This window comes from Oncorhynchus masou, chromosome 7, assembly GCF_036934945.1.
Source record: "Oncorhynchus masou masou isolate Uvic2021 chromosome 7, UVic_Omas_1.1, whole genome shotgun sequence".
NCBI lineage: Eukaryota > Metazoa > Chordata > Actinopteri > Salmoniformes > Salmonidae > Oncorhynchus > Oncorhynchus masou.
Genome location: NC_088218.1, coordinates 11,506,746 through 11,534,539, shown reverse-complemented (window position 1 = coordinate 11,534,539; position 27,794 = coordinate 11,506,746). Strand labels below are relative to the sequence as shown.

Below are 27,794 nucleotides of genomic sequence, written 5' to 3'. Positions count from 1 at the left end.
TTGGGTTGTGGAATAGAGCAGGCTCATCTGAGGAAGCTGGCGACGTGTTGAAGCAGGAATTTAATTCAGGCGGGGGTTGCGTCATTCCTGCCAAACAAAAACACTTTAAGTAGTAGGTGTACTCGTGACAATTTTAACAATGTATACACTATCAACAAAGTAGTTAGTTGTTTATGCTGTATCAGATTCATGATCACGAATACGGATGTCCATTGTGTGAATACGTTACATTGTAACAAACGGTAAGGATTTCATTTGATGTTGTTCTTGTTCGTATTTTTTTTTTACAGTCAAGCCCATAAAAACCCTATTAAATTACTCTAATTAAATTATTCTAATAGCTAATTCTATGGTCAAACCTGCCTCACGAACACCCTTTCTAGACGGGATCGCGAATACGTTTTTCATAGATGTGATAGTGACACCGTGGGGTAAAAAATATTATTGCTACCTGTAAATTATATTGGATCTATCAGGGGCAGAATTAATTAATGACGATTAACTACCCACCTTATTATCGACAACAACAAAAATACTCGGTTCTAGAAACAAAAGAGCGAGTAAATATCTCACAACAGAAGCTCACAACTGAAACGATGTAATGACCATTTTATTCATAGATTCAAGACCACAATTGTTCACAATATCAACATACATTTGTTGGCATGCTAGCTGGTGATGCATTTTAAAACGTTCTCTTTGTTTTTTATACAGTCTTATTTCATCTGTCCAATTTTGGATTGAGAGATAAATTGATCATGTACATTGGTTGTATACTGATCCCCGAAAACACAGAGCTACTTCAGAATGCTCAAAACCCCAAAAACAAACAACAAAAATCTAAAAGAATCCTAGTAATTACAGAAATAGAATCTTGGAACCAGTTTTCTGTACTCACATGACAGTGGAATGAAACCAGTAACACTGTCAGTGACCTCAGTGGTCTGCCCCACTCCATTCTACCCCCAGGCCCTCGCTAAAGCGTAGTATTCCTACAGTCATTACCACCTAAGAGGTTGCTGTCATATTACTGATTCTCCATTTAAGTAATACACAAAAGTGGCAAATCTTCAAAAAGTGGTATTTCATTTGATTGTTCCAAGCCAGAGCAATGACAGACCAAATCGAGCTCGAACACCTCAAGTCCTGCCACTGAGAATGAATCTCTCTCTTTCTATCACTGGACAGACATTAATTCATCGTCTATTCCACAAATGACGTGGAAACAACGTTGATTCAACCAGTCTGTGCCCAGTTGGCTCTCTCTCTGTCTACCAATCCCATATAGTGAGAAGCAAACGGCAACGACAAAAGACAGGAAGTAGAATAGTCTTCTCTCATCATCAGAAAGCAGTGCTGACTCAGTGAAACTCTAGTTTGTGCAGCAATATGCGTCAGTCAGGGGGGAGGGTGTTGGAACCGAATGTACTGGGGTGTGGCGGTGGAGAGAGAGGAGAGAACTGGATGTGCTGGAGAATGGACAAGGATAGTCAAATAGAGTGGGATCTCAAGCAGAAGGTGAATGTGTAAAAACTTTTGAACACCAAAACTGGGGTTTAAACCAGAAAAATGTCTGTGTCTCAGACTACTGTTATAGAAACACACATGACTAGTTAAGACTTTTAAAATGAAATGAAATATTACAACAACAAAACAACATTATAACTGATTATGACTGACAGACAGAAGGCACAGGGGAGGGAGTGGCAGAGATCACCAAGTACAGGACTGAATACAGAGGATCTAAACGCATCACAAATACACATCCACAGAGAGCAACTTGCACAAGGTCATTTAGAGTGATAGTCATTAGAAGCAGGATGTAGGTTTACTGTAGTCCATGTAGCAGCAAAAAGCAGACGGTGTGTGTGTGTGTATGCATGTGTGTGTGTGTGTCAGTTAGAGAGACTCAGTCCCTTCTGAGTGAGCTCAAGTTTCTTTCAAAAACCTCATATTAGAAATTCTGATGGCATCTCTAAAATGATTTTCAGGAAATTTAGACTGGGGAAGATAGCTCTTCGTTCCACTGCTATGTTGCATCAAGGCAATTTCTTAGGAATATTGTCAACTTGTGTAAGTGAAGATTGGTACTGTTTGAATTAGGCATGGCATGCCTGGATCAGAGCATATGGCTGAGGCAGGTGCTAATCGACAACCATTCATTTTAGAAGAATTAAGGTCTTGAAAGGTAACATTTTTAATTATGGCATGGTGGCATATTAAGGAATGTGTTCAAAGAGATGAAAGAGAGAAAACGAGAGTGATAAAGTAAGAAAGATAAGGAGTGGAAAAGTAAGAATGGAGCGTTTGGGTGTGTTCCTCCACAGTTTCCAAGGTGACGTGTACTCTCTCCTCCTCCTGGTCTCCCTGGAAGGAAACAAGAACAAAGCTGCCGACAATCACAGAGAGACTCAACATGATTGTGTGTGTACGTGTGTCTCTGCGCATGTGTGACTACATTCCCTGAAAACACCATCACCTCCACCCATAATCAGTGACAACGAGGGGATCCTCTCTTTTGGAACTTGTCACCTGAAGCTTTTGGAAGACAGATCTCCCTGAGAAGTCTCTGCAGGGCCGCCACACAGCCAGAGGGATAGCCATTTGTCTGCTGTAATGAGCGGAGCCTTTGGACTGTGATGTGTGTAAGAAGCCTAAATGCCTCTCTCTCTCTCTGCACCTGTAGAACGCAGTCTGTCGGTTAACCCTCCCGGAGCCTCCAGTGCCAGGCTTCTGGTCTATTTAGAGCCCTGAGGCTTCTGAAGTGACAAAACAGCCAACCAGTGTCTGGTGGATAGGAGCCAGTAACAGTTTCTGCAAGCTTTGAATTGACAATGACGCTCTGGTGAAGCTCGGCCATGCTAACCGCTAGCAGGCTAAACATTAGCAGGCTAAACACTATCAGACTAAACCCTATGAGGCTAAATCCTATGAGGTTAAGCCAGTGTGTCATAGGGGGGAGAAGTGGGGGATTCTAACTCTTTAAGGCATAATCACACCACACAGCCCTGCCAACACGGTATAAATCAGAGTGTTTAATTGTGAGCCAAACAGTTTTATTTATAATCCACAGCAGCACAGTCGGGGACGGCCAATTAGAGGGGCCTACTGGGAAGGTGTGAGCTAGCGATAACCACCTTGCATAGTGAGATCACAATTGTGTGTGTGTGTGTGTGTGTGTGTTTGACTGTGACTTGCAGGGGGCTGTAGGGGTTCCAGCCATGGAGGTCTGTGACACAACCCCTTATTACACTGGATGCATTGCACTTAGTCACAGAGACAAATAGCACTACACAAGCGTGTGTGTGTGTGTGTGTGTGTAACACTCTGGTACCCTGCAGATAATGACCCATTTTGTATTCTACATGAGTCAAATGAAATGGAGTCCATTGCCCATGTTGTGAATCGCTGGGGATCATACAAGGATTTATACATTGCTAGACATGACCGTCTTGTTGACCTGATAGCCAGCGAGGTGGGACAAGTGGTCTCACCAACAGCACGCATGCATAAACAGTCTTGTGTGATGGAAGCTCATTTGATATTGATGACGTTTTTCCTGTGTGCCAGATGTTGTTGTTGTGGGGAGAGACCAGGGGGAGGTGTTTGTTTTGGAAGTGGGCTGCTCATTGGATGGCTACATGGAGCAGGCCTTTACTGAGAAGCTGCTTAAATACCAGCCCCTCGTGGCATGCTGGGACAGCCTGGGGTGGAGGTGCAAGCTGGTGGGGCTGATATTTGGGAGTCTCGGCCACGTACACAGGCTTGCAGTGTGTGGCCTCCAGATTGCAGGCCTGACAAAAACTAGGGCAAAGCAATTGGCTAGGTACTGCTCTGTTTCAGCTGTCATGGGCAGCCTAGCTGTTTGGAGAAGGATGTGCTTTCTGTACCCTTGAGTGTCATGTATACAGGGACCTTTGACATGTTTGGATCCTTGTTTTGTAAATTTGATTGGTGGATTCAAATAAAGTATTTGTGTGTGTGTCAGACTCACCTGCACCTCACTGCTACACCATCTCATATTGGTTGGCAGTGATAAGCCTCGACAGACAGCATGCCAACAGCATACCAATTGACTGGAGAGAGAGAGAGAGAGAGAGAGAGAGAGAGAGAGAGAGAGTGGGAGAGAAAAAGAGAGGGGGTGGTGATGAAAATGAGTCAGTTCCAACAGCACACAATAAATCATCTCTCTTAGAGGTCCTGTCTTCTCTCCATCGTCCCCCTCGTCCCTCCACCCTCCCCCTCTTCCCTCCACCCTTCCCCTCTTCCCTCCACCCTCCCCCTCTTCCTCCATCCTCATTGCCAGGGGATGGAGGGCCAAGGAGGGATCAGGGAAGGAGGAGAGGAGAGATCAGGGAAGGAAGAGAGGACGGATAGGGATAAGATACATTAAAGGGGTGGCTGCTCCTCTAAGAGGTGTCATTGATCTCTCTCTGCCACCCCTCCTTCTCCCCTCGCCGCTTCCCTCCATAACGTTTACGGTGCAATTAATGGGCTCGGGACTGCAGAAGAGCAGGCCGTCGCAGGTCACAGCGTCCACGGAGACACACACACACTCTCACTCTCTCTACCTACCTCCCCCAGGCCCATTAAGGGTAATGGAGGGGGTCGCTGTGACGACGAGCGGCACTGTGGGGCTAATCGAGCATGTCAGCCCGAGCAGGAGGTAACGACCACACTCGCGCAGAGTAGAGTGAGAGAAAGAGAGAGAGGAGAAATGAGGAGAGAGCGAAGGAGGGAGAGGAGAAATGAGGAGAGAGGGAGAGAGAGGAGAAATGGAGAGAGAAGGAGCTAGGGGAGAGAGAGAGAGTGTGCGTGTGTCTGTATGCATATGTGGAAAAGCGAGAGGGATGGAGAGTGTGTGTGTGTGCTCCTGTACTCTGGTCTGCATAATAGTTCCCGAGGCGCGCCTGAATGGTATGTGTGTGATGGAACAGGCTCTGAGTGGCGGACTAGCTGATTGGGTCTGAAGGAGCAGCGGTGAACATCACCCCAGCCATGTGTAATCATTATTAACCTGCACTGGGCGCACGCTCACACACACACACACACACGGAGAGTGGAAGAACAGCTGGCCTATACTATTACTTACTTGTGAGACAGCTATTCCAAATGTCACTCCAGCAATGATCCCCATGTTAGTCTCAATGAAGTCAGTCACCAGATCATAACAGCCCTGTAGAAGACAAGACAAGTGAGTGTGTTTGTCAGTGTGTACGGTGTGTGTCTGTCTGTCCGTGTGTGTGTCTGACCTGCTGGTGGACCTTGCTGGGGGCTATGGTGACATTGTGCAGGTCAGAAGCGTTACAGTCAGAGATGCTGGCACAGCAGCTGGGTGGGATGCCATTGTTAGGGAACCAGATACTGGACAACCAGCTGGTGTAGTTCAACACACCACAGCATTTCAACTGGAGGGAGAGAGGGGGATGGAGAGAGATGGAGAGGGAGAGAGAGCGAGAGAGGGATGGAGAGTGAGGGGAGAGAGAGAGGGATGGAGAGTGAGGGGAGAGAGAGAGAGATGGAGAGAGCAAGAGAAAGGGAGGTTGGAGAGAGAGAGAGATTTATCACAGTCCGTTTTTAATCACAACCCTAATTTGGCTGTCAAAATGACCGTCACTCACACTGCGCTGCACATTGTCCACAGCCAGGCTCCTCTCGTCCTGGGAATTGTAGTTCTTCACTGCCTCACTGAAGGTCCTCTGGAAGGTTCCCTTTATCTGGAACACACACACAAAGTTCTTGTTGTGTTCCTGTTGTGAACAGATGGACACTCTGACTGATGAATTCTGCCCACTGGGCACACACTGGTTGAATCAACATTGTTTCCACGTCAGTTCAACATAATTACGTTGAACTAACGTGGAATAGACGTTGAATTGACATCTATGCCAAGTGGGTGGGTACTCATGATCCTGTGGGTGAGTGCCAGAGGCAGGTATGGCAGGGCCACCTACCTCATGACGAAAGACAAAGCCGGAGATGCCAGCCACAAGCTCTGCCAGGAAGATCAGGGACAGGAACATGGCATACTGCAGAGAGAGGGCACACAGGGCGCCACAAAACGGCCACTGAGTTACTGTGTATATTTTGCAGACTTTCTCACCCTTTGCTCACGATAAGATTCTCAAAACACTGCAAGGAACGTTGACTGACAGTAGGAAAGGAAGACATTTTTAGAAGCAAAGAAATCAAAAACGAAACAAAGACAGAAACAAACCCACTGGGCACACACTGGTTGAATTAACATTGTTTCCACGTCATTTCAATGATATTACTTTGAACAAATGTGGAACAGATGTTGAATTCTGTTTCTTCCCCAGTGGGAAGAAATAGACAAATTTGAGTTGTTCGGATGACAACTTCTCCTAGCTCTCATCAACTTCTCCTAGCGCTCACCAACTTCTCCTAGCTCTCACCAACTTATCCTAGCTCTCACCAACTTATCCTAGCTCTCACCAACTTCTCCTAGCTCTCACCAACTTCTCCTAGCTCTCACCAACTTCTCCTAGCAGTCATCAACTTCTCATAGCTCTCATCAACTTCTCCTAGCTCTCATAATATTATCCTAGCTCTCACCAACTTCTCCTAGCTCTCATAATATTATCCTAGTTCTCATCAACTTTTCCAACTTCTCATAGCTCTCATCAACTTCTCCTAGCTCTCCCCAACTTCTCCCAGCTCTCCCCAACTTCTCCCAGCTCTCATAATATTATCCTAGCTCTCATCAACTTCTCCTAGCTCTCATCAACTTCTCCTAGCTCTCATAATATTATCCTAGCTCTCATCAACTTCTCCTAGCTCTCATAATATTATCCTAGCTCTCATAATATTATCCTAGCTCTCATCAACTTCTCCTAGCTCTCATAATATTATCCTAGCTCTCATAATATTATCCTAGCTCTCATCAACTTCTCCTAGCTCTCATCAACTTCTCCTAGCTCTCATCAACTTCTCCTAGCTCTCATAATATTATCCTAGCTCTCATAATATTATCCTAGCTCTCATCAACTTTTCCTAGCTCTCATCAACTTCTCCTAGCTCTCATAATATTATCCTAGCTCTCATAATATTATCCTAGCTCTCATAATATTATCCTAGCTCTCATCAACTTTTCCTAGCTCTCATCAACTTTTCCTAGCTCTCATCAACTTCTCCTAGCTCTCATAATATTATCCTAGCTCTCATCAACTTCTCCTAGCTCTCATAATATTATCCTAGCTCTCATCAACTTCTCCTAGCTCTCTCATAATATTATCCTAGCTCTCATCATTATCCTAGCTCTCATCAACTCTCCTAGCTCTCATAATATTATCCTAGCTCTCATCAACTTCTCCTAGCTCTCACCAACTTCTCCTAGCTCTCATAATATTATCCTAGCTCTCATCAACTTCTCCTAGCTCTCATAATATTATCCTAGCTCTCATCAACTTCTCCTAGCTCTCATAATATTATCCTAGCTCTCATCAACTTCTCCTAGCTCTCATAATATTATCCTAGCTCTCATCAACTTCTCCTAGCTCTCATAATATTATCCTAGCTCTCATAATATTATCCTAGCTCTCATCAACTTCTCCTAGCTCTCATAATATTATCCTAGCTCTCATCAACTTCTCCTAGCTCTCATAATATTATCCTAGCTCTCATCAACTTCTCCTAGCTCTCACCAACTTCTCCTAGCTCTCATAATATTATCCTAGCTCTCATAATATTATCCTAGCTCTCATCAACTTCTCCTAGCTCTCATCAACTAGCTCTCATAATTATCCCAGCTCTCATCAACTTCTCCTAGCTCTCATCATATTATCCTAGCTCTCACCAACTTCTCCTAGCTCTCATAATATTATCCTAGCTCTCATCAACTTCTCCTAGCTCTCATCAACTTCTCCTAGCTCTCATCAACTTCTCCCAGCTCTCACCAACTTCTCCTCGCTCTCATTATATTATCCTAGCTCTCATCAACTTCTCCAACTTCTCATAGCTCTCATCAACTTCTCCTAGCTCTCACCAACGTCTCCTAGCTTTCATCAACTTATCCAAGCTCTCATCAACTTCTCCTAGCTCTCATCAACTTCTCCTATCCTTCATCAACTTCTCCTAGCGCTCACCAACTTCTCCTAGCTCTCATCAACTTCTCCTAGCTCTCACCAACTTCTCCCAGCTCTCACCAACTTCTCCTAGCTCTCACCAACTTCTCCTAGCCCTCACCAACTTCTCCTAGCGCTCACCAACTTCTCCTAGCGCTCATCAACTTCTCCTAGCGCTCATCAACTTCTCCTAGCTCTCACCAACTTCTCCTAGCTCTCACCAACTTCTCCTAGCTCTCACCAACTTCTCCTAGCTCTCACCAGCTTGAGCATCCATGGGCTCCCGCGGCAGGTAGCGAAGCATCCAAACAGTCCGAACACGATGATGCATGTTCCGGTGCCGATGAGAACATAAGGAGCGTTGGTGGAGCTGTCAGCGATGATAGATATGTACGCACCTAGCATAAACTTTCCCCATAGTCCCACAGCTAAGAGGATCACCCCCGTGATCTGGACATAGAGAAAGAGAGAGCGAGAGAGAGAGAGAGGGGTGAGAGAAGGTGATAGAGCATTAGAGCCCTGTCACTAAAATGTCATCAAGGGCATCACTGGAGGTTTCAGACCCATAGAGATGATCGGTGGACCAACTGTAACACAAACATCACAGCTTCATGCGAAATGACATGTTCTTATGATATGAAATGTCAGTGGTCTGTTTAAGCAGTCGTCCATAAAACCAGTCAATTTCTCTGTGAAATAAACCATTGATAACACTGTAAATGATACACTGCCGATCTACTATGATGATGTTAGTGGCACTGGAGATAGCTCTTTGCTGCCACCCAATGAAAGAAACTGAATCCTCACTGCATGGCTCATGAGACAGAAGAGAAAGCGAGATATTTTATAGGCTCCTCTTTCTGGTTAAAAATAACAATATTTACTAAGTAGACCAGACCCAGCTGCTGTCAAGTTTTCAAGATATTTCACTTTCAAAATACAGAAATCATACCGTATGATGATTTCTGTATTTTGAAAGATACATATCGTAAAAACATAAGTGCCGACAAGCAAAACATTTTGGAACAATGTCAACAATGGGTCAATGAAACAAATACCAATTCCATTAAGTAGATGGGAACTGTGAACATTTGTTTCAATGGCAAACAGCCTTTATGGGATATCTTGATTTTTCCACCATCTTTGGCCCTACTCATGAATGATGACTGGTTCCTGACCATGTGTCGTGACCAGGAAAAACTCCATATTCATAAGGTGAAAAACATTTTTTTTCATAGAAGGTTAGTAGAACTTACGCCACAGGTTAGGATAATTAATGTAGCGGGTCAGGAGAGGTTAAGGTTAGGAAATGAGGTTAAGGTTAGGAAATTGGTTAGGGTTAGGTTTAGCGAAAATGCTCTCCTAACCTACTATGAAAATCACTTTGTATCGAAGTGGCGTGAAAAGAGTGACTGGGTGAAGGCAGGCCTTCCAAAAGCCTACCCAACACCAGCATGCATTAGTCGCTGTAGACTGAACACTTTGCTCTCTCTGTGATATAAACACTAGATGACTAATAGGGGACGCTGTGTTGAAGCATCCGTACCTCCATCTTGGCTCTAACCCTGGGTTATGATGCATTTTGTCAGTGCATCATACAAAACCATCTTCCCATTCTTTTATGTTGTTTTGTTATATTTGTGTGTTTCTACTAGTGCTTATTATGTGCACCCAATGATGTATATAAACCCTGGATTGTGATTTCTATGTATTGGCCATTGAGAGGCTTTGAAGCCACCTGTCGGCCATATTGGCACTCCCCAGTAGGACCAGTCCTCCATAGGAATAAATGGGATGCTACTGCATTTCAGTTAAATGTTTCAAGAACATGCATTTAAGTCTTTTTTTGTTGAAGTGGGGACAATAACATTAGTAATAAAACAAATGATACTTTAAGGAAAATGTTTTCATATATTGTTATTTTATGTTTAGCTCACATAATATAATAGTATGCATAAATGTGTCTGTAACAGAATAAACGAGGCAAAAACAAATGTACACAGTAATACATGCATTTCTATTGCTTCGAAAATGTGTTTCACAACAGTGAGGGAGTGCCAACACAGCGCCCCCTATCAGTCATCTAGTGTATAAATAAATAATTGTGTGCACCAGACAATTCTGTGGAGAGCCCTCTAGTAGTGTGTTCTTGAACCAGCAGATGGTGCTGTGGTTATTGGTAAAGACTGGAATTTGGTATTTGATATTTTATTAGGATCCCCAATTAGCTGTTGCAAAAGCAGCAGCTACTCTTCCTGGGGTCCAACACACAACATGAAACATAATACAGATTGACATAATACAGAACATCATTAGACAAGAACAGCTGCAGGAAAACAGCAGTGGCACGTCCACCTGTCCAGAGGAGAAGATGCCATTCCCTTTGATGAGGAACAAAATCATACAAACTGTTTTGAACAGTGAGAGATTGTGGGTCTAGAAAGGTAGGCTACTACTGGTACTATCTAACCTCAACATGTACCTGGTAAATTATATTTTTTTCTTTAACATGGCAAGTCAGTTAAGAACAAATTCTTATTTACGATGACGGCCTACCCCGACAAAACCCTAACCCGGACAACGCTGGGCCAATGGTGCGCCACCCTATGGGACTCCCAATCACAGCCCATGGTGATACAGTCTGGAATTGAACCAGGGTCTGTAGTGACACCTCTAGTACTGAGCTGCAGTGCCTTAGACGGCTGCGCCGGGAGCCCCACATATGCACATACACAAAAAACATGACAGATACAGTGGGGAGAACAAGTATTTGATAAACTGCCGATTTTGCAGGTTTTCTTACTTACAAAGCATGTAGAGGTCTGTAATTTTTTATCTTAGGTACACTTCAACTGTGAGAGACAGAATCTAAAACAAAAATAAAAAATAAAAAAATGAATCTCCTCCTCCATATCATTAAATTAATGTGGAGTGAAAAGTGGGTTAATGTATTCACCTTGGGGATTTGTGGTCCTTGTTCAAAGCAGGGGTTCCACTCAAGGACTGGGTACTCCATGGAGTTCCTCTCTCTATCTCTCCATTATTATTAATATATGCATATTTTAGTCCTTAATTAACATATGTGTGGTAGGGAAGATCAGGAATCAGGATTACATCTAAAATGACAATAACTGGAGTTCCTTTCTTTGTAAAACCAGTTAGCAGTTCGCAGGGTTGGGTCAAGGTTTTCTTCATTGTTAAGGCGGCTAGTCGTCCCTTACTAGCATAGCAATGGCATCACCCCTGCCCTCAACCATAACTAAATATGCTTATCTTATCTCACCTGAACACAGTATCATAAGAATCTTTGCCCACCAGTGCTCTGCCATAAATATCAGCCTATTCAAAATGTTCAGAACAAATTATTATTTACAATGACAGCCTAGGAACAGTGGGTTAACTGCCTTGTTCAGGGGCAGAACAACCAATTTTTTTACCTTGTCAGCTCAGGGATTTGATCTAGCTAGTCCAACACTCTAACCACCAGGCTACCTGCCGCCCCAAACCAATATGTGTCTAACCCCCACAGAACAGCAGCAGAGAATTCCCTTATCATTGCTATGCCTCATGGTTAACATGACAATGAACACGGCAAAGAGGAAGCACATGGAAAAAGGTTACCTAACCACTGATACAGGGTCAGATATTTTGTCATTCCCCTGATGGTTAAGCTTAGGATAGGAGTTAGGGAGATCTGATCCTAGATCTGTGGTAAAGGGCAACATCTACCTCGAGCAGTGGCACAGCCTCTGCATCCTAAATGGCACCCTATTCCCTACATCGTGCACTTCCCATAGGGCTCTGGTCAAAATATATATAGGGAATAGGGTGTCATTTGGGAAGTGTCACTTCCCTGTAGCCACCATGCGTTGGGAAATGTTGTTGTGATTCTGAGCATGTCTGGCGCTGGTTGTGCGACGGAGGCCTGTTGACACATACAGAGCAGCCTGCCTGCCTCCTCCCGGTCTGCCGTTCTCCCTCCCTCCCTGGCTCCATCCCTCCCTGTCTACTTGCCTGCCTCCCTTCCTCCCTGCCTGCCTCCCTCCCTCCCTGTCTGTCTCCCTCCCTGTCTGTCTGTCTGTCTCCCTCCCTTTCTGTCTGCCTGATTACCCATGAACACAGCATCAGAAGGAACAGCAACACTCTGACAGATGGAGTGAGTCAGACACAGACACAGGGAGAGAGAGAGAGAGAGAGAGAGAGAGATGGGGAGATGGGGGGAGAGAGAGAGAGTGAGATGGGAGAGAGCGAGAGAGTGAGATGGAGAGATGGGGGAGAGAGAGAGTGAGATGGGGGAGAGAGAGAGAGTGAGGTGGGGAGATGGGGGAGAGAGAGAGAGTGAGATGGGGAGAAGGAGGGGAGAGAGAGAGTGAGATGGGGAGATGGGGGAGAGAGAGAGAGAGATGGGGAGATGGGAGAGAGAGAGAGAGAGAGAGAGAGAGAGAGAGATGGGGAGATGGGGGAGAGAGAGAGATGGGGAGATGGGGGAGAGAGAGTGAGATGGGGGAGAGAGAGAGAGTGAGATGGGGGAGAGAAAGAGAGAGAGATTGAGATGGGGGAGAGAGAGAGAGAGACAGAGATGGAGTGAGAAACAAAGCACGAAAGAGAGGAAGACAAAGGGAGGGAAGAGAGAGTGTATTTAGTGCGAGATAGAAGAGAGAGAGAGAGATTAAAGAGAGTGAGAGATGAGTCACTGTCTGACATGTAGCAAGACACTTAGACAGCGCTGTAGAACACATATGAGAGATAGCATATGAGTGAGTTCTGGCTGTCCCCATCTCAAATCAAAATCAAATCAAATTTATTTGTCACATACACATGGTTAGCAGATGTTAATGCGAGTGTAGCTAAATGCTTGTGCTTCTAGTTCCGACCATGCAGTAATATCAACAAGTAATATAACCTAACAATTTCACAACAACTACCTTATACACACAAGTGTAAAGGAAAGAATACGAATATGAACATAAAAATATATGAATAAGTGATACCCGAACAGCATAGGCAATATGCAGGAGATGGTATAGAGTACAGTATATACATATGAGATGAGAAATGTAGGGTATGTAAGCATTATATAAAGTGGCTAGTGATAAATTGATTACATCAATTTTTCCATTTTTAAAGTGGCTAATGTTGAGTCAGTATGTTGGCAGCAGCCACTCAATGTTAGTGATGGCTGTTTAACAGTCTGATGGCCTTGAAATAGAAGCTGTTTTTCAGTCTCTCGGTCCCCGCTTTGATGTACCTGTACTGACCTCGCCTTCTGGATGATAGCGGGGTGAACAGGCAGTGGCTCGGGTGGTTATTGTCCTTGATGATCTTTATGGCCTTCCTGTGACATCGGGTGGTGTAGGTGTCCTGGAGGGCAGGTAGTTTGCACCCGGTGATGCATTGTGCAGACCTCACTACCCTCTGGAGAGCATTGCTGTTGTGGCCGGAGTAGCTGCCATACCAGACAGTGATACAGCCCGACAGGATGCTCTCGATTGTGCATCTGTAAAAGTTTGTGAGTGTTTTTGGTGACAAGCCGAATTTCTTCAGCCTCCTCAGGTTGAAGAGGTGCTGCTGCGCCTTCATCACTACGCTGTCTGTGTGGGTGGACCCATTCAGTTTGTTCGTGATGTGTACGCCAAGGAACTTAAAACTTACTACCCTCTCCACTACTGTCCCTGTCAATGTAGATAGGGGGCTGCTCCCTCTGCTGTTTCCTGAAGTCCACGATCATCTCCTTTGTTTTGTTGACATTGAGTGTGAGGTTATTTTCCTGACACCACACTCCGAGGGCCCTCACCTCCTCCCTGTAGGCCGTCTCATCGTTGTTTGTAATCAAGCCTACCACTGTAGTGTCGTCTGCAAACTTGATGATTGAGTTGGAGGCTTGCATGGCCACGCAGTCGTGGGTGAACAGGGAGTACAGGAGAGAGCTGAGAACGCACCCTTGTGGGGACCCCGTGTTGAGGATCCCGCAGGTTTTGGTAGCGGGCCGTGGCAGTGGCACTGTATTGTCCTCAAAGTCTGTCTGGGAGCAAGGCATCGTGGTCCGCGACGGGGCTGGTTTTCTTTTGTAGTCCGTGATTGACTGTAGACCCTGCCACATACCTCTCGTGTCTGAGCCGTTGAATTGCGATTCCACTTTGTCTCTATACTGACGCTTAGCTTGTTTGATTGCCTTGCGGAGGAAATAGCTACACTGTTTGTATTCGGTCATGTTTCCGGTCACCTTGCCCTGATTAAAAGCAGTGGTTCGCACTTTCAGTTTTGCGCGAATGCTGCCATCAAACCACGGTTTCTGGTTGGGGAATGTTTTAATAGACGCTGTGGGTACAACATCACCGGTGCACTTGCTAATAAACTCGCTCACCAAATCAGCGTATTCGTCAATGTTGTTGTTCGACGTTATGCGGAACATATCCCAGTCCACGTGATCGAAGCAATCTTGAAGCATGGAATCCGATTGGTCGGACCAGCGTTGAACAGATCTGAGTGCGGGTGCTTCCTGTTTTAGTTTCTGTCTATAGGCTGGAAGCAACAAAATGGAGTCGTGGTCAGCTTTTCCGAAGGGAGGGCGGGGGAGGGCCTTATATGCGTTGCGGAAGTTAGAATAACAGTGATCTAGTGTTTTGCCAGCCCTGGTAGGACAATCAATATGCTGATAGAATTTGGGGAGCCTTGTTTTCAGATTAACCTTGTTAAAATCCCCAGCTACAATAAATGCAGCCTCAGGATATGTGGTTTCCAGTTTACATAGAGTCGAATGAAGTTCTTTCAGGGCCATCGATGTGTCCGCTTGGGGGGAATATACACGGCTGTGATTATGATCGAAGATAATTCTCTTGGTAGATAATGCGGTCGGCATTTAATTGTGAGAAATTCTAAGTCAGGTGAACAAAAGGACTTGAGTTCCTGTATGTTGTTATGATCACACCATGTCTCGTTAATCATAAGGCATACACCCCCGCCCTTCTTCTTACCAGAGAGATGCTTGTTTCTGTCGGCGTGATGCGTGAAGAAACCAGGTGGCTGTACCGACTCAGATAGTGTGTCTCGAGTGAGCCATGTTTCCATGAAACAAAGAACGTTACAGTCTCTGATGTCTCTCTGGAAGGCAACTCTTGCTTGGATTTCGTCTACCTTGTTGTCAAGAGACTGGACATTGGCTAGTAGTATGCTCGGGAGCTAGTAGTATGCTCGGGTACTATGTACGTACTATGTACACTACGGAGCCTGACCAGAAGACCGCTCCGTCTGCAGCTTCTACTGCATCGTTGTTTTGGGTCGCCGGCTGGGATCCAATCCATTGTCCTGGGTGGTAGGCCCAAACAGAGGATCCGCTTCGGGAAAGTCGTATTCCTGGTAGTAATGTTGGTGAGTTGACGTTGCTCTTATATCCAATAGTTCCTCCCGACTGTATGTAATAAAACTGTGGTAGCATTGTAAGAAATAACACATAAAAAACAAAAAAATACTGCATAGTTTCCTAGGAACGCGAAGCGAGGCGGCCATCTCTGTCGGCGCCGGAAGTGTTGCCCATCCACCATTCCTTTTCTAGTAATGTCTGGGAGCAGCGGTAGGTTAATTTCCCTGTAATGTACCATTCCCCTGTCCCCAGTTTCCTCTCCTCTACAGTGTTCATGTCTTATTCAACGTGACACTATGAATGATTCATGGAGCCATCTGCTGTAGCAAGCGAGGGGCTTCCCTCCCCTACATGCTCCATCAGCAGGGGGTACCATCCTAGGCAGTAGGGATTAAGGGGAGAGGGTGTGTGTGTGTGTGTGTGTGTGTGTGTGTGTGTGTGTGTGTGTGTGTGTGTGTGTGTGTGTGTGTGTGTGTGTGTGTGTGTGTGTGTGTGTGTGTGTGCGTGCGCGTGCGTGTGTGAGGGGACTGACAAAAAGAGCCCCGGCTAACATGAAGCAGAGGCCCTGTGGGGTGTGTTGCAGTCGGCAACCATATTGGCCTCAGTTAACTCAGCAGGGCTATGTGTTTAAGTATTTATGTGTACTGTATATTATCTCAGCTGTGACGTTACACCACAGTCATGAGACATGGTCATAGGGTTTCAACCCTTTATTGCCAGTTAGTTACACTGCACGTGTTTCGGTTACAGTAGCAATAAATTCAACATCTGAAACACAAATGAACACAATCCTAGATGACAAAGTCCCTTTACAATGTGATGTACTGTATGTAGCCTATGTTGATTTTGACTTTGAGTGAACTAGGGGTTTCAGAGTAGGAATAGGTAAGTCAGCCACTTTACCTATAAACACTGAAGTTCCCAGTCTGTTAAAGTAAGCCACTTTTATCAGAGTCCGTCGCGGATGGTGCACAGAAGCTAGTTTCATTTCAACACCAGATTGGAGTCTTCACACAGCCTGACAGAGGTAATGGAATTCGTCAGCTATGACAATTTTCCCTCCGGACATTCTCCTCATCCGTCTATCGCTGCAGCTGCCGGCCTCGCAGAAATACAAAATGAGGTTTGTGAAGATAGTGGTACAACCACATGCTGTTTTTTACTGACGATGGGTTCGAGGTAATATTTCTTGGCAAGCTACCAGCACCCGTATGCAGTCCCAATACATCTGGTTGATAGCAAACCATTTGTGGCTGTTATTAATATACAGAACAAGAAAGGAACTAGAAATAAGAGCACCATGACAACTCCTCAGACAGATTAGGATGAACAGTTGGGGATTTTTATGTCATGACGTTGTTCCAAGCAGAGTTGCCACTGAAGGTTGAGCTCTAAATGTTTTTGATGTCAGGATTGCTCATATCCAGAGACACTTGATGTAGCTGAAATGTAATGTAGCGGCCTAGTTGGCTGAGCTAGCTTGAAAAGATCCACAACTCACCCCAAACCTTTCTAGACAGGACTAGACTTCCAAGAACTGAGGTGGCACGATATGTACTCTCGTATGATTTCACTTCCACATCTCATAGTGTGATACGTAGAGGTGTCAGAATCCTGTCCTGGAGCTGAGGTATTGGGCCGACAGCAACAACTGTTCAACATGTTTTGATTGTCTTACTTATTGCTCTCTTCTAGCACTCTCCTGACTCCTCAAAAGACTGTCTCAGTGATACATCCACAGAAAAACACTAACAGAAAGAGATTTGTCACCAAACAATAGTGAATAATTGATTAGATTTAGAGAGCTTTTCCAGATGCTCAGACTAGACGCTTCACATTGTGTAAGAGGAAACACACGTCATCCACCACCACTGGGCAGGGACTGTGATTGGAGGTGCCTCTATGTATAAATGAGGGGGCTGGGGCAGAGGCCTGACTAACGGTCTGACCATCTGCCCTGGCAGGTGCACTGACGCTCATGCAAACATGAGACGACATCGCACCTTTATGCTGTGCCACTGTGAGCTGCGGGAACATGATGAAGAGACACACATGTAAGGCATTTAGGTAGGAGACCCTCTTGGATCATTATTATTCTGTATCTGAAAGCCAAGCAAGGCACTTGTGTTTGCTTTGGTGTTGCATCAACAGGAATTGCTGCTCTGTTTTGCTCTGTTCTGTTTTGCTCTGTTCAGCCCTGTTCTGTTCTGTTCAGCTCTGTTGTGCTTTGTTCTGTTCTTTTCTGCTCTTCTCTGTTTGGTTCTGCTCTGTTTCTTTGGATCCGGATGTTCCTGGAGCAGGGAAGCAGGGGGAGCCACACCCCTATGTTCCCTATAGGATTCCAGCCACTCACAGCAGGACTACAGTCACACTCCAGCCTCCCCTAGGAGCCATCTAAACAACACTGAGCCACTTCCTGACAGATTATACACAGCACATTAATGATGCCTGGAGGAAACCACCAACAACAACAGAGCACCTTTTAACAAGCCGCTCATCTGGCTCACACCCTCATCTAGCCTTTTTCCTTTAAAAACAACACGGCTACAATCAAACCAGACAGACAAAAGAAGCTGTGGGAGATACAGGGACTCAGTGTGTCCCCAGAACAGTCGCTCACTGGATGGCAGAGCGGGAGAATTGGCAGGGAGGGTGATGTAGAAATGAAAAAAGCACTTTAGATTTCAAAGGGGAAGCGCACCCCTCCTTCTCCCCTTAGCAGAGACATGATCAAAGGTACTGTTGTTCTATGGGCGCTCAAAGCCAGGCTCTTATCGTTGAATCTTGTTCAAATAAAATGGTTTTTGTTGTTGTTATTTATTTGTTTACTTTAGGATTGGGGGGATTGAAGAGGGACTAGAATCAGAGTGAAAATGAAACCCCAATCTGAATTCTGTTACAGAAATCTTGACATCTGACTGCGTTTTATTGAAACTCCAATGTGGTGTTCAAGAAATGTTATGTTGCATAACTGACAGCCCACATGAAGAAATACAGTGCCTTGCGCAAGTATTCGGCCCCCTTGAACTTTGCGACCTTTTGCCACATTTCAGGCTTCAAACATAAAGATATAAAACTGTATTTTTTTGTGAAGAATCAACAACAAGTGGGACACAATCATGAAGTGGAATGACATTTATTGGATATTTCAAACTTATTTAACAATTCAAAAACTGAAAAATTGGGCGTGCAAAATTATTCAGCCCCCTTAATTAAGTTAATACTTTGTAGCGCCACCTTTTGCTGCGATTACAGCTGTAAGTCGCTTGGGATATGTCTCTATCAGTTTTGCACATCGAGAGACTGAAATTTTTTCCCATTCCTCCTTGCAAAACAGCTCAAGCTCAGTGAGGTTAGATGGAGAGCATTTGTGAACAGCAGTTTTCAGTTCTTTCCACAGATTCTCGATTGGATTCAGGTCTGGACTTTGACTTGGCCATTCTAACACCTGGATATGTTTATTTTTGAACCATTCCATTGTAGATTTTGCTTTATGTTTTGGATCATTGTCTTGTTGGAAGACAAATCTCCGTCCCAGTCTCAGGTCTTTTGCAGACTCCTTCAGGTTTTCTTCCAGAATGGTCCTGTATTTGGCTCCATCCATCTTCCCATCAATTTTAACCATCTTCCCTGTCCCTGCTGAAGAAAAGCAGGCCCAAACCATGATGCTGCCACCACCATGTTTGACAGTGGGGATGGTGTGTTCACGGTGATGAGCTGTGTTGCTTTTACGCCAAACATAACATTTTGCATTGTTGCCAAAAAGTTCAATTTTGGTTTCATCTGACCAGAGCACCTTCTTCCACATGTTTGGTGTGTCTCCAAGGTGGCTTGTGGCAAACTTTAAACAACACTTTTTATGGATATCTTTAAGAAATGGCTTTCTTCTTGCCACTCTTCCATAAAGGCCAGATTTGTGCAATGTACGACTGATTGTTGTCCTATGGACAGAGTCTCCCACCTCAGCTGTAGATCTCTGCAGTTTATCCAGAGTGATCATGGGCCTCTTGGCTGCATCTCTGATCAGTCTTCTCCTTGTATGAGCTGAAAGTTTAGAGGGACGGCCAGGTCTTGGTAGATTTGCAGTGGTCTGATACTCCTTCCATTTCAATATTATCGCTTGCACAGTGCTCCTTGGGATGTTTAAAGCTTGGGAAATCTTTTTGTATCCAAATCCGGCTTTAAACTTCTTCACAACAGTATCTCGGACCTGCCTGGTGTGTTCCTTGTTCTTCATGATGCTCTCTGCGCTTTTAACGGACCTCTGAGACTATCACAGTGCAGGTGCATTTATACGGAGACTTGATTACACACAGGTGGATTGTATTTATCATCATTAGTCATTTAGGTCAACATTGGATCATTCAGAGATCCTCACTGAACTTCTGGAGAGAGTTTGCTGCACTGAAAGTAAAGGGGCTGAATAATTTTGCACGCTCAATTTTTCAGTTTTTGATTTGTTAAAAAAGTTTGAAATATCCAATAAATGTCGTTCCACTTCATGACTGTGTCACACTTGTTGTTGATTCTTCACAAAAATATATAGTTTTATATCTTTAAGTTTGATGCCTGAAATGTGGCAAAAGGTCGCAAAGTTCAAGGGGGCCGAATACTTTCGCAAGGCACTTGTAACGGCGTTCTTCGTTTGTAGCAAGAAAGTCGGACCGAAATGCAGCGTGGTGGTTACTCATGTTTTTAATGAATGAATCAAATGACAATGGAACGTGAAACCTAATTACAGCCTATTTTTTTAATAAAAATGTATTTATTATCTTCAATACCATTCATTCTTTACAACTCATAATTTACATATATACTCAAATAATGGTATTTTAATTAAACTAATTAAACTAAACATAAACCCCAAACAAAACCTCAGGGGAGCATCTTCCCTCCCCGTCAACCTACAAAATACCTTTCCCTATCTCCCCGTCCCTAATCTATCCTCTTACAAATCTAAATGACACCCAGCCCTAAACCCCCCTTCCACCTCTCCCGAGCAGCATGCTGCCCCCACTTCCTCTCCTCCCTCTTCATCCTCCCCTCAAATCTCCTTCCACCCTCCTCCTATCCCTTCCACCCCCCAATCTCTCCCTGTCTTCACCATGTTCTGCCTTGCTTCCCACAGCCCCCGTTTAAAGAGACTCATGAGAAGCCAGAGCAGAAACCTGTCCCTATCCGTCCCTCTCGCTCTCCCTACACCCCTCTCTATCCTGGCCCACGTCAATACAAAATCCCCCTTTACCAAACCTAACAACACCCGTGCCCTAGCCCATACTACTCCGGCAAAGGCACAGTCCCAAAAGACATGGCGCACAGTCTCCTCCCTGCCACAAGAGGATCTTGGACAGGTGGGGGATTGCACCAAACTATACCGGTACAAGATGGAACGTACCGGCAAACACTTATGAAGGCTCAACCAATTCAGGTCCTTGAGCCTGTTGTCCAGACCCCGCGCCTGCACTCCCTCCCAGACCACTTCCGAGATGCCCACTACAGGCGCCGGACTCCCTGCCTTTCTGACCTCCTCGTACAGGTGCCTATGATCTAAACCTACTCGGGCAACTTCAACCTCAGGGTGCGCACGCAGCCACTTGGCTGCATGACCAAAGTGCCACGGCAGCTGTTCCGCCGGAGGACCCGTGTTAGACCACACCATTATGCTTCTCGCCTGATACGAGAAAAACACCCGCAGGAGGTAACCGGACGGGTGTATCACTGGCTGAGCAAGCTCCGTTAACAAGAAAGAAACAAAAATTGTGTCCAGCTTGAGGGGGAAATGTGGTACCCCCCTACCTCCCTCCCCGATGGGACAGATCATGCGTGCCCTGGCGACCCACTCGTACCTGCCACTCCACATTAACTGAAACACAAGCCTCACTAGAGGCCTCCTCAGACAAGCCGGCAATGGGTAGATGTACGCCAAAAACAAAAGAGACGGCAACACATCCACCTTTAGGACCAGGACTTTGCCCATAAAAGACAAATACCTAGCTTTCCACATTGCTAGCTTCCTCTGTACCACTGCGATACGCATGTTCCAGTTTAGTGTCGCTGAGCCGGAGGTCTCAAAATGGACCCCGAGAATCCTCAGGGCCCCCTCACAGAGAGATAACCCCCCAGGCGCATCCGTTCTACCGCGCCATCTTCCGAAAAACTTGACGGAAGACTTTGCATGGTTCAGAACTGCTCCCGACGCTCGGGTGAAATCCCCAAAGATGGCAAGGGACCTTGTCAGGCACGAGTCCTTGCACAACAGCAAGAAAGTGTCGTCGGCATACTGCGTCATCTTAACACGCAGCCCACCACTTCCAGGGATCAGCAAACCTTCCACCCCTGTGTCTGCCCTAAAGGCAGCCCCCAGAGGCTCCATGTACAGAACGAAGAGGAGAGCCGAGAGTGGGCACCCCTGCCTGACCCCAGACGAGAGGTCAAAAACGTCACCCAAGTGACTATTTACACTAACTCGGCACCCCGCTCCGACATATAATGTACGAATCCATCCTATAAACTTCTCCCCAAATCCTAATCGACCTAACACTGAATAAAAAGGATCTATTCACGCGAATGAAGGCTTTCGCCTGATCTAGCGCTGCTACCATAAAAGGCAGTCCTCTATCTTCAAACCAAGCGATGGAGTCCCTGATTAACTGTAGGTTCCATCTAATAGAGCGGCCTTCTACCCCGCACGTCTGATCCTCATGAACGACGTAGGGAAGGGCTGTGCGCAACCGGTCTGCTAAAACCTTTGCAAGTAGCTTGTAATCTACACACAGCATGGTCAACGGCCGCCAGTTGCCAAGGTCTGTTACTTCCCCCTTCTTATATAAAAGTGACAGCACACCAACAGCCATTGATCCCCCCGGGACCCCCGTCTCAAGGATGGCCTTCAAGACTTCGAGGACCACTGGTCCAAGTATACACCAAAACTTGAGATAAAACTCAGCCAGCAGCCAATCCATCCCAGGCACCTTCCCTTTTCCCATCCTCCTAAGAACGCTCTCAACCTCTTCTAGTGAGATCTGGGCCTCCATCACTTCTCTAATGTCCTCCGGCAACCGCCTGGACAAGTGTTCTAAAAACACATTTCCCTGCTCTACATCTATTTCCCTTTCCTTAAATAAACCTTGGAAATGATCAGTTGTCACCCTGACCATATCTTCTGGTTCTCTAACTATACTACCATTTTCTTCCCTAACACCATGCATTACCTTCCTACTCTGTCTTGCCCTAACCAACTTAAAGAACATAGCAGAACAAGTCTCATTATGTTCTAGAAAGCCACTATGCGCTCGCTCCAGGAAAGCTCGAGCCTTCCGCTCCTGCAACTCCCTGAGCTGCGCCTTTAGGGTTGCGGATCTCTCCCAGTCAAACGACCCGCCGAGATTGCCTGCCTCGTATTCGAGTTCAATTAACCTTTGGATACGATCCACCTCCCTCCTCTCCTCCCTTTTTTTCCTCTTGCAATACCCTATTATAAAAGCCCTAATCCTCACCTTAACTAATTCCCACCACTCTAACACCCCCTCGCACATGGACCGGAGGCCCTCAAGCCTCCAAAAGAAACCATAAAACCCGTCAACAAAAGCCTGCTCCTCCAGCACATCCCGATCTAGCTTCCAGTACCCCCTACCAAAGAGGCAGACTGGCGACCCCACCTGCAGGAGCACCCCGTCGTGATCCGAAAAGAAAACAGGCAACAGCCGCCCAGACAACTTACCCAAAGACCTGGGTACAAAAATATAGTCGAGCCTCCGCTCAACCCCCCTGGACCCTCCATTTTCGGAGTAGTGTGCAGACCACCATCTACCAGTCCATGGCAAGCCATTAGCCTGGCAATGGCGCCTGCACTGCTATCCCCCCCTCTTCCTAAATCTGTATTAAAATCCCCCCCATCACTAATTTCCTATTTGTGACACACAGGGGCGTCAGACAGTCCACCATCTCCCTCCTGTCTGCCACCACCTGTGGCCCATACACCACCACTAATCTAAATTTACAATCCCTTATCGTGACATCCACCCCTATAACCCTCCCCTGCATTACCACAAAAGAATCCTCCACTTTTACCTCCCTGTGCCCACACAAAATCCCTACCCCCGATGAGTGCACCCCCCAACACCCCAAACCGACTCCCCCTTGTCCCACTCCCTCTTAAACCTACTAACATCCCCTCCATCCCTCAGGTGAACCTCCTGTAAAAAACAAAATCAAACCCCACACCCTCCAAATAACTAAAAACCGCCCTCCTCTTAACAATATCCCTTAAACCCCTTACATTTAAACTAACAAAAGTAAAATTAGACTCCATGAAAAAATAAAAACATGTAATACACTCAAATTCTAAATCCAGACAGAAAAAAAACAAAAACAGGAGACTCACCCGATGCTCCCCTGCTCCATATCTACCGGTGAGAACACCATCCGTAATCCCGACATCCCCCCCTCTTCCTCCATCACACCATCCCAGGATGCAGGAATAGTGTTTGGCTCCGGGGTGCCCTGCACCCTGGGTCTACCCCCACAATCCTCCCCCTCCCCAGTGTTGCAGCTGGTTTGGAAAAAAATTGGGGAGGCTGAGTCCCCAAACAAAAAACTCCCCACCTCCTCCTGTACCCAGTCCTGAGTCTCGTTAGGTGTGTCCCCACCCAACAGAAGTTGAGGGCCTGGGGAAACCAGCAGCAACCCAGAGGTTTCTCCCACCCCCATCACTCTCTTGGCCATCCCCTTCCCCTCACTGTCGGCCAATCGCACTCTCCTCTTCATTCTCTTCTTTGGTGATGGCGGCAGTGGAGAGATACCACCCTCCCCCCCCGCCAGTTCCTCCACCATACCCCTCATCTCTTCCACCAGGGCACTTTCCCCCCAGTCCACTTGCTCTTCCACCGTCTCCTTCTCCACCACTCCTCCCTCGCTTTCTTCTCTCTCATGCTCCACCACTCGGTTGCCTTCTTCTGCCGCTTTTCCTGGTTCTCCTACTCCCGTGCCTTCCGTTTCCTTCTCTCTTCCATCCGCCGCTTCTTGCTCCTCTTCCTTCCTTGTGGCCTTCCCCTCTGGACCTGTACTCTGGTCATGAGGCGTGCTTCCTTCCCCTCCTCTTCTTCCCCCATCCCCCGCTCCTGCTCCCCCCCCAGCCGCAGACGCATATGACCTCTGACGGGCCGGGCACCCCCGCCACAGGTGTGCTGACGAGCCACACCCATGGCATGTCTTAGACTTGTCACAATCCCTCGCCTCGTGATCCTCAGATGCACAAAATCTGCATTTTCTCATGCTGCACGAGGCGAATATGTGACCATAGGCCATACAGCGCCTGCAAAATGGGGGCTGACGTGCATAAAACAACGTCCCCTTGTCAGCCCCTAGGGAGAACATAGCAGGAGGATGGAGGTAGCCACCATGTCCCTTTGGGTCCTCTCTGTGGAGGGCCTGGAAGCCTCTCCTCCCATTCCAAAACCCAAGGGAGTCTTTGAGGTGCCTTGCTGAGGAGACGTTATCCATGTATCTCCCCAGAAAAGCCCTCACCTCTTCGTCCTTAACGTAAGGGTTGTAAATGTTGACAGTTACAACCCTAAAGTTATTCTTTGCCAGGCTTGATATTTCGTAGTGGCACATCGGCCTCTCACCTCCCACTGCTCTTGCCCTTCTCAGGATAGCTTCGTGTTTTTCCTCTGTATATAGTGCCACGTCGTATGGTCCCTCCAACGAGTTGCCTTGGAAACAAAACACGTCCTTCACCGTCAGCTTTAGAATCCCCATCAATATTATCCTTCCAAAAGATTCCCGTCCTAAAGGCTCCAACTCCTTTTCCTTCCAAGCAAAACGAATCGTGTTGGCCAGCCCAATCCCAGGGACCGACCGTGTTGATGTATTTAGCACCATCTCCGCAAGGAGAATGGCTCTCGTTCTCTTCTCTTCCAAAACAAGTAAAAAGAAAAACCAAAGTGACCAAGCCTATCTGGTGAAACTACACAGAGACAGGAACAATCACCCACAAAATACACAGTGAAACCCAGGCTACCTAAATACGGTTCCCCATCAAAGACAACAAGAATCACCTGACTCTGATTGAGAACTGCCTCAGGCAGCCAAACCTAAACTAAACACACCCCTAATCAACCACAATCCCAATGCCTACAAAAACCCCAATACGACAACACAATAACATAAACCCATGTCACACCCTGGCCTGACCAACTAATTAACTAAAACACAAAATGCTAAGACCAAGGCGTGACAGCACTGTACTTACTATAGATTTCTGTAGTATACTGTAGAATACTATACAACACACTGTAGTATCCCTCAATCATGTGTAGTACTTACTATAGAATTGTGTAGTACACTGTAGAATACTATAGTTAATACTACAGTATTATCCCCAAAAAACACAATGTCCGCAAAAACACAACAGTCCGTAAAAACACGACAGTTTTTTAACTATAGTAACAGTACAGTTTTAATTTGCATATAACTTGCCTATTCCCCTCCCCCATATCCCAATTTGTGCCAGCCATAAGTGAGAAACCTACATGCCAAGTACAGTATAGACCATATATTGTGTTATAGAAAAGAACTGAAGCTCTCAACTATCCATTCAGACTCCAGTCCTACCTACCTACAGGTTATGGAAAATTTGCTCTTTTAGAATTTGTCCAGCAAGATAATAAAAATAATAAAACAAAAACACTATAGTAAATACTACAGTAATGACTGCAAAAACACTATAGTAAATAATACAGCAATGCCTACAAAAACACTATAGTAAATACTACAGTAATGTCTACAAAAACACTATAGTAAATACTACAGCAATGTCTACAAAAACACTATAGTAAATACTACAGTAGTGTTTTAAAAAACACTATAGTAAATACTACAGCAATGTCTACAAAAACACTATAGTAAATACTACAGCAATGTCTACAAAAACACTATAGTAAATACTACAGCAATGTCTACAAAAACACTATAGTAAATAATACAGCAATGTCTACAAAAACACTATAGTAAATAATACAGCAATGCCTACAAAAACACCATAGTAAATACTACAGTAATGACTTCAAAAACACTATAGTAAATACTACAGTAATGTCTACAAAAACACTATAGTAAATACTACAGCAATGTCTACAAAAACACTATAGTAAATACTACAGCAATGTCTACAAAAACACTATAGTAAATACTACAGTAGTGTTTTAAAAAACACTATAGCAAATACTACAGCAATGTCTACAAAAACACTATAGTAAATACTACAGTAATGACTACAAAAACACTATAGTAAATAATACAGCAATGCCTACAAAAACACTATAGTAAATACTACAGCAATGCCTACAAAGACACTATAGTAAATAATACAGCAATGCCTACAAAAACACTATAGTAAATACAACAGCAATGCCTACAAAGACACTATAGTAAATACTACAGTAATGTCTACAAAAACACTATAGTAAATACTACAGCAATGTCTACAAAAACACTATAGTAAATACTACAGTAGTGTTTTAAAAAACACTATAGTAAATACTACAGCAATGTCTACAAAAACACTATAGTAAATACTACAGCAATGTCTACAAAAACACTATAGTAAATAATACAGCAATGTCTACAAAAACACTATAGTAAATAATACAGCAATGCCTACAAAAACACTATAGTAAATACTACAGTAATGACTACAAAAACACTATAGTAAATACTACAGCAATGTCTACAAAAACACTATAGTAAATACTACAGTAATGACTACAAAAACACTATAGTAAATACTACAGCAATGTCTACAAAAACACTATAGTAAATAATACAGCAATGTCTACAAAAACACTATAGTAAATAATACAGCAATGCCTACAAAAACACCATAGTAAATACTACAGTAATGACTTCAAAAACACTATAGTAAATACTACAGCAATGTCTACAAAAACACTATAGTAAGTACTACAGCAATGCCTACAAAAACACTATAGTAAATACTACAGTAATGACTACAAAAACACTATAGTAAATACTACAGCAATGTCTACAAAAACACTATAGTAAATACTACAGTAATGACTACAAAAACACTATAGTAAATAATACAGCAATGTCTACAAAAACACTATAGTAAATAATACAGCAATGTCTACAAAAACACTATAGTAAATAATACAGCAATGCCTACAAAAACACCATAGTAAATACTACAGTAATGACTTCAAAAACACTATAGTAAATACTACAGTAATGTCTACAAAAACACTATAGTAAATACTACAGCAATGTCTACAAAAACACTATAGTAAATACTACAGTAATGTCTACAAAAACACTATAGTAAATACTAC

General features: G+C 44.8%; 1 protein-coding gene and 1 long non-coding RNA gene across 2 annotated transcripts in view; one reads left to right on the top strand and one right to left on the bottom strand.

The window, feature by feature from the left end:
- Positions 1-592: 592 nt before the first annotated feature.
- LOC135543290 (tetraspanin-7-like) overlaps positions 593-27,794 on the bottom strand; it is a 50,069-nt gene continuing 22,867 nt past the window's right edge. Inside the window, exons 2-8 of the mRNA XM_064970447.1 lie at positions 8,346-8,534; positions 5,955-6,029; positions 5,622-5,717; positions 5,253-5,408; positions 5,093-5,176; positions 3,995-4,076; positions 593-2,367 (exon numbers count right to left, since the gene is read on the bottom strand). Coding sequence (XP_064826519.1) covers positions 4,008-4,076; positions 5,093-5,176; positions 5,253-5,408; positions 5,622-5,717; positions 5,955-6,029; positions 8,346-8,534 — 669 coding nt within the window. The 3' untranslated portion in view covers positions 593-2,367; positions 3,995-4,007. The remainder of the gene's footprint in view (positions 2,368-3,994; positions 4,077-5,092; positions 5,177-5,252; positions 5,409-5,621; positions 5,718-5,954; positions 6,030-8,345; positions 8,535-27,794) is intronic.
- On the top strand, positions 17,397-18,260 carry LOC135543009 (uncharacterized). Its single transcript, XR_010456168.1, has 2 exons — positions 17,397-17,511; positions 17,745-18,260. It is a non-coding gene; the product is annotated as an uncharacterized LOC135543009 (long non-coding RNA).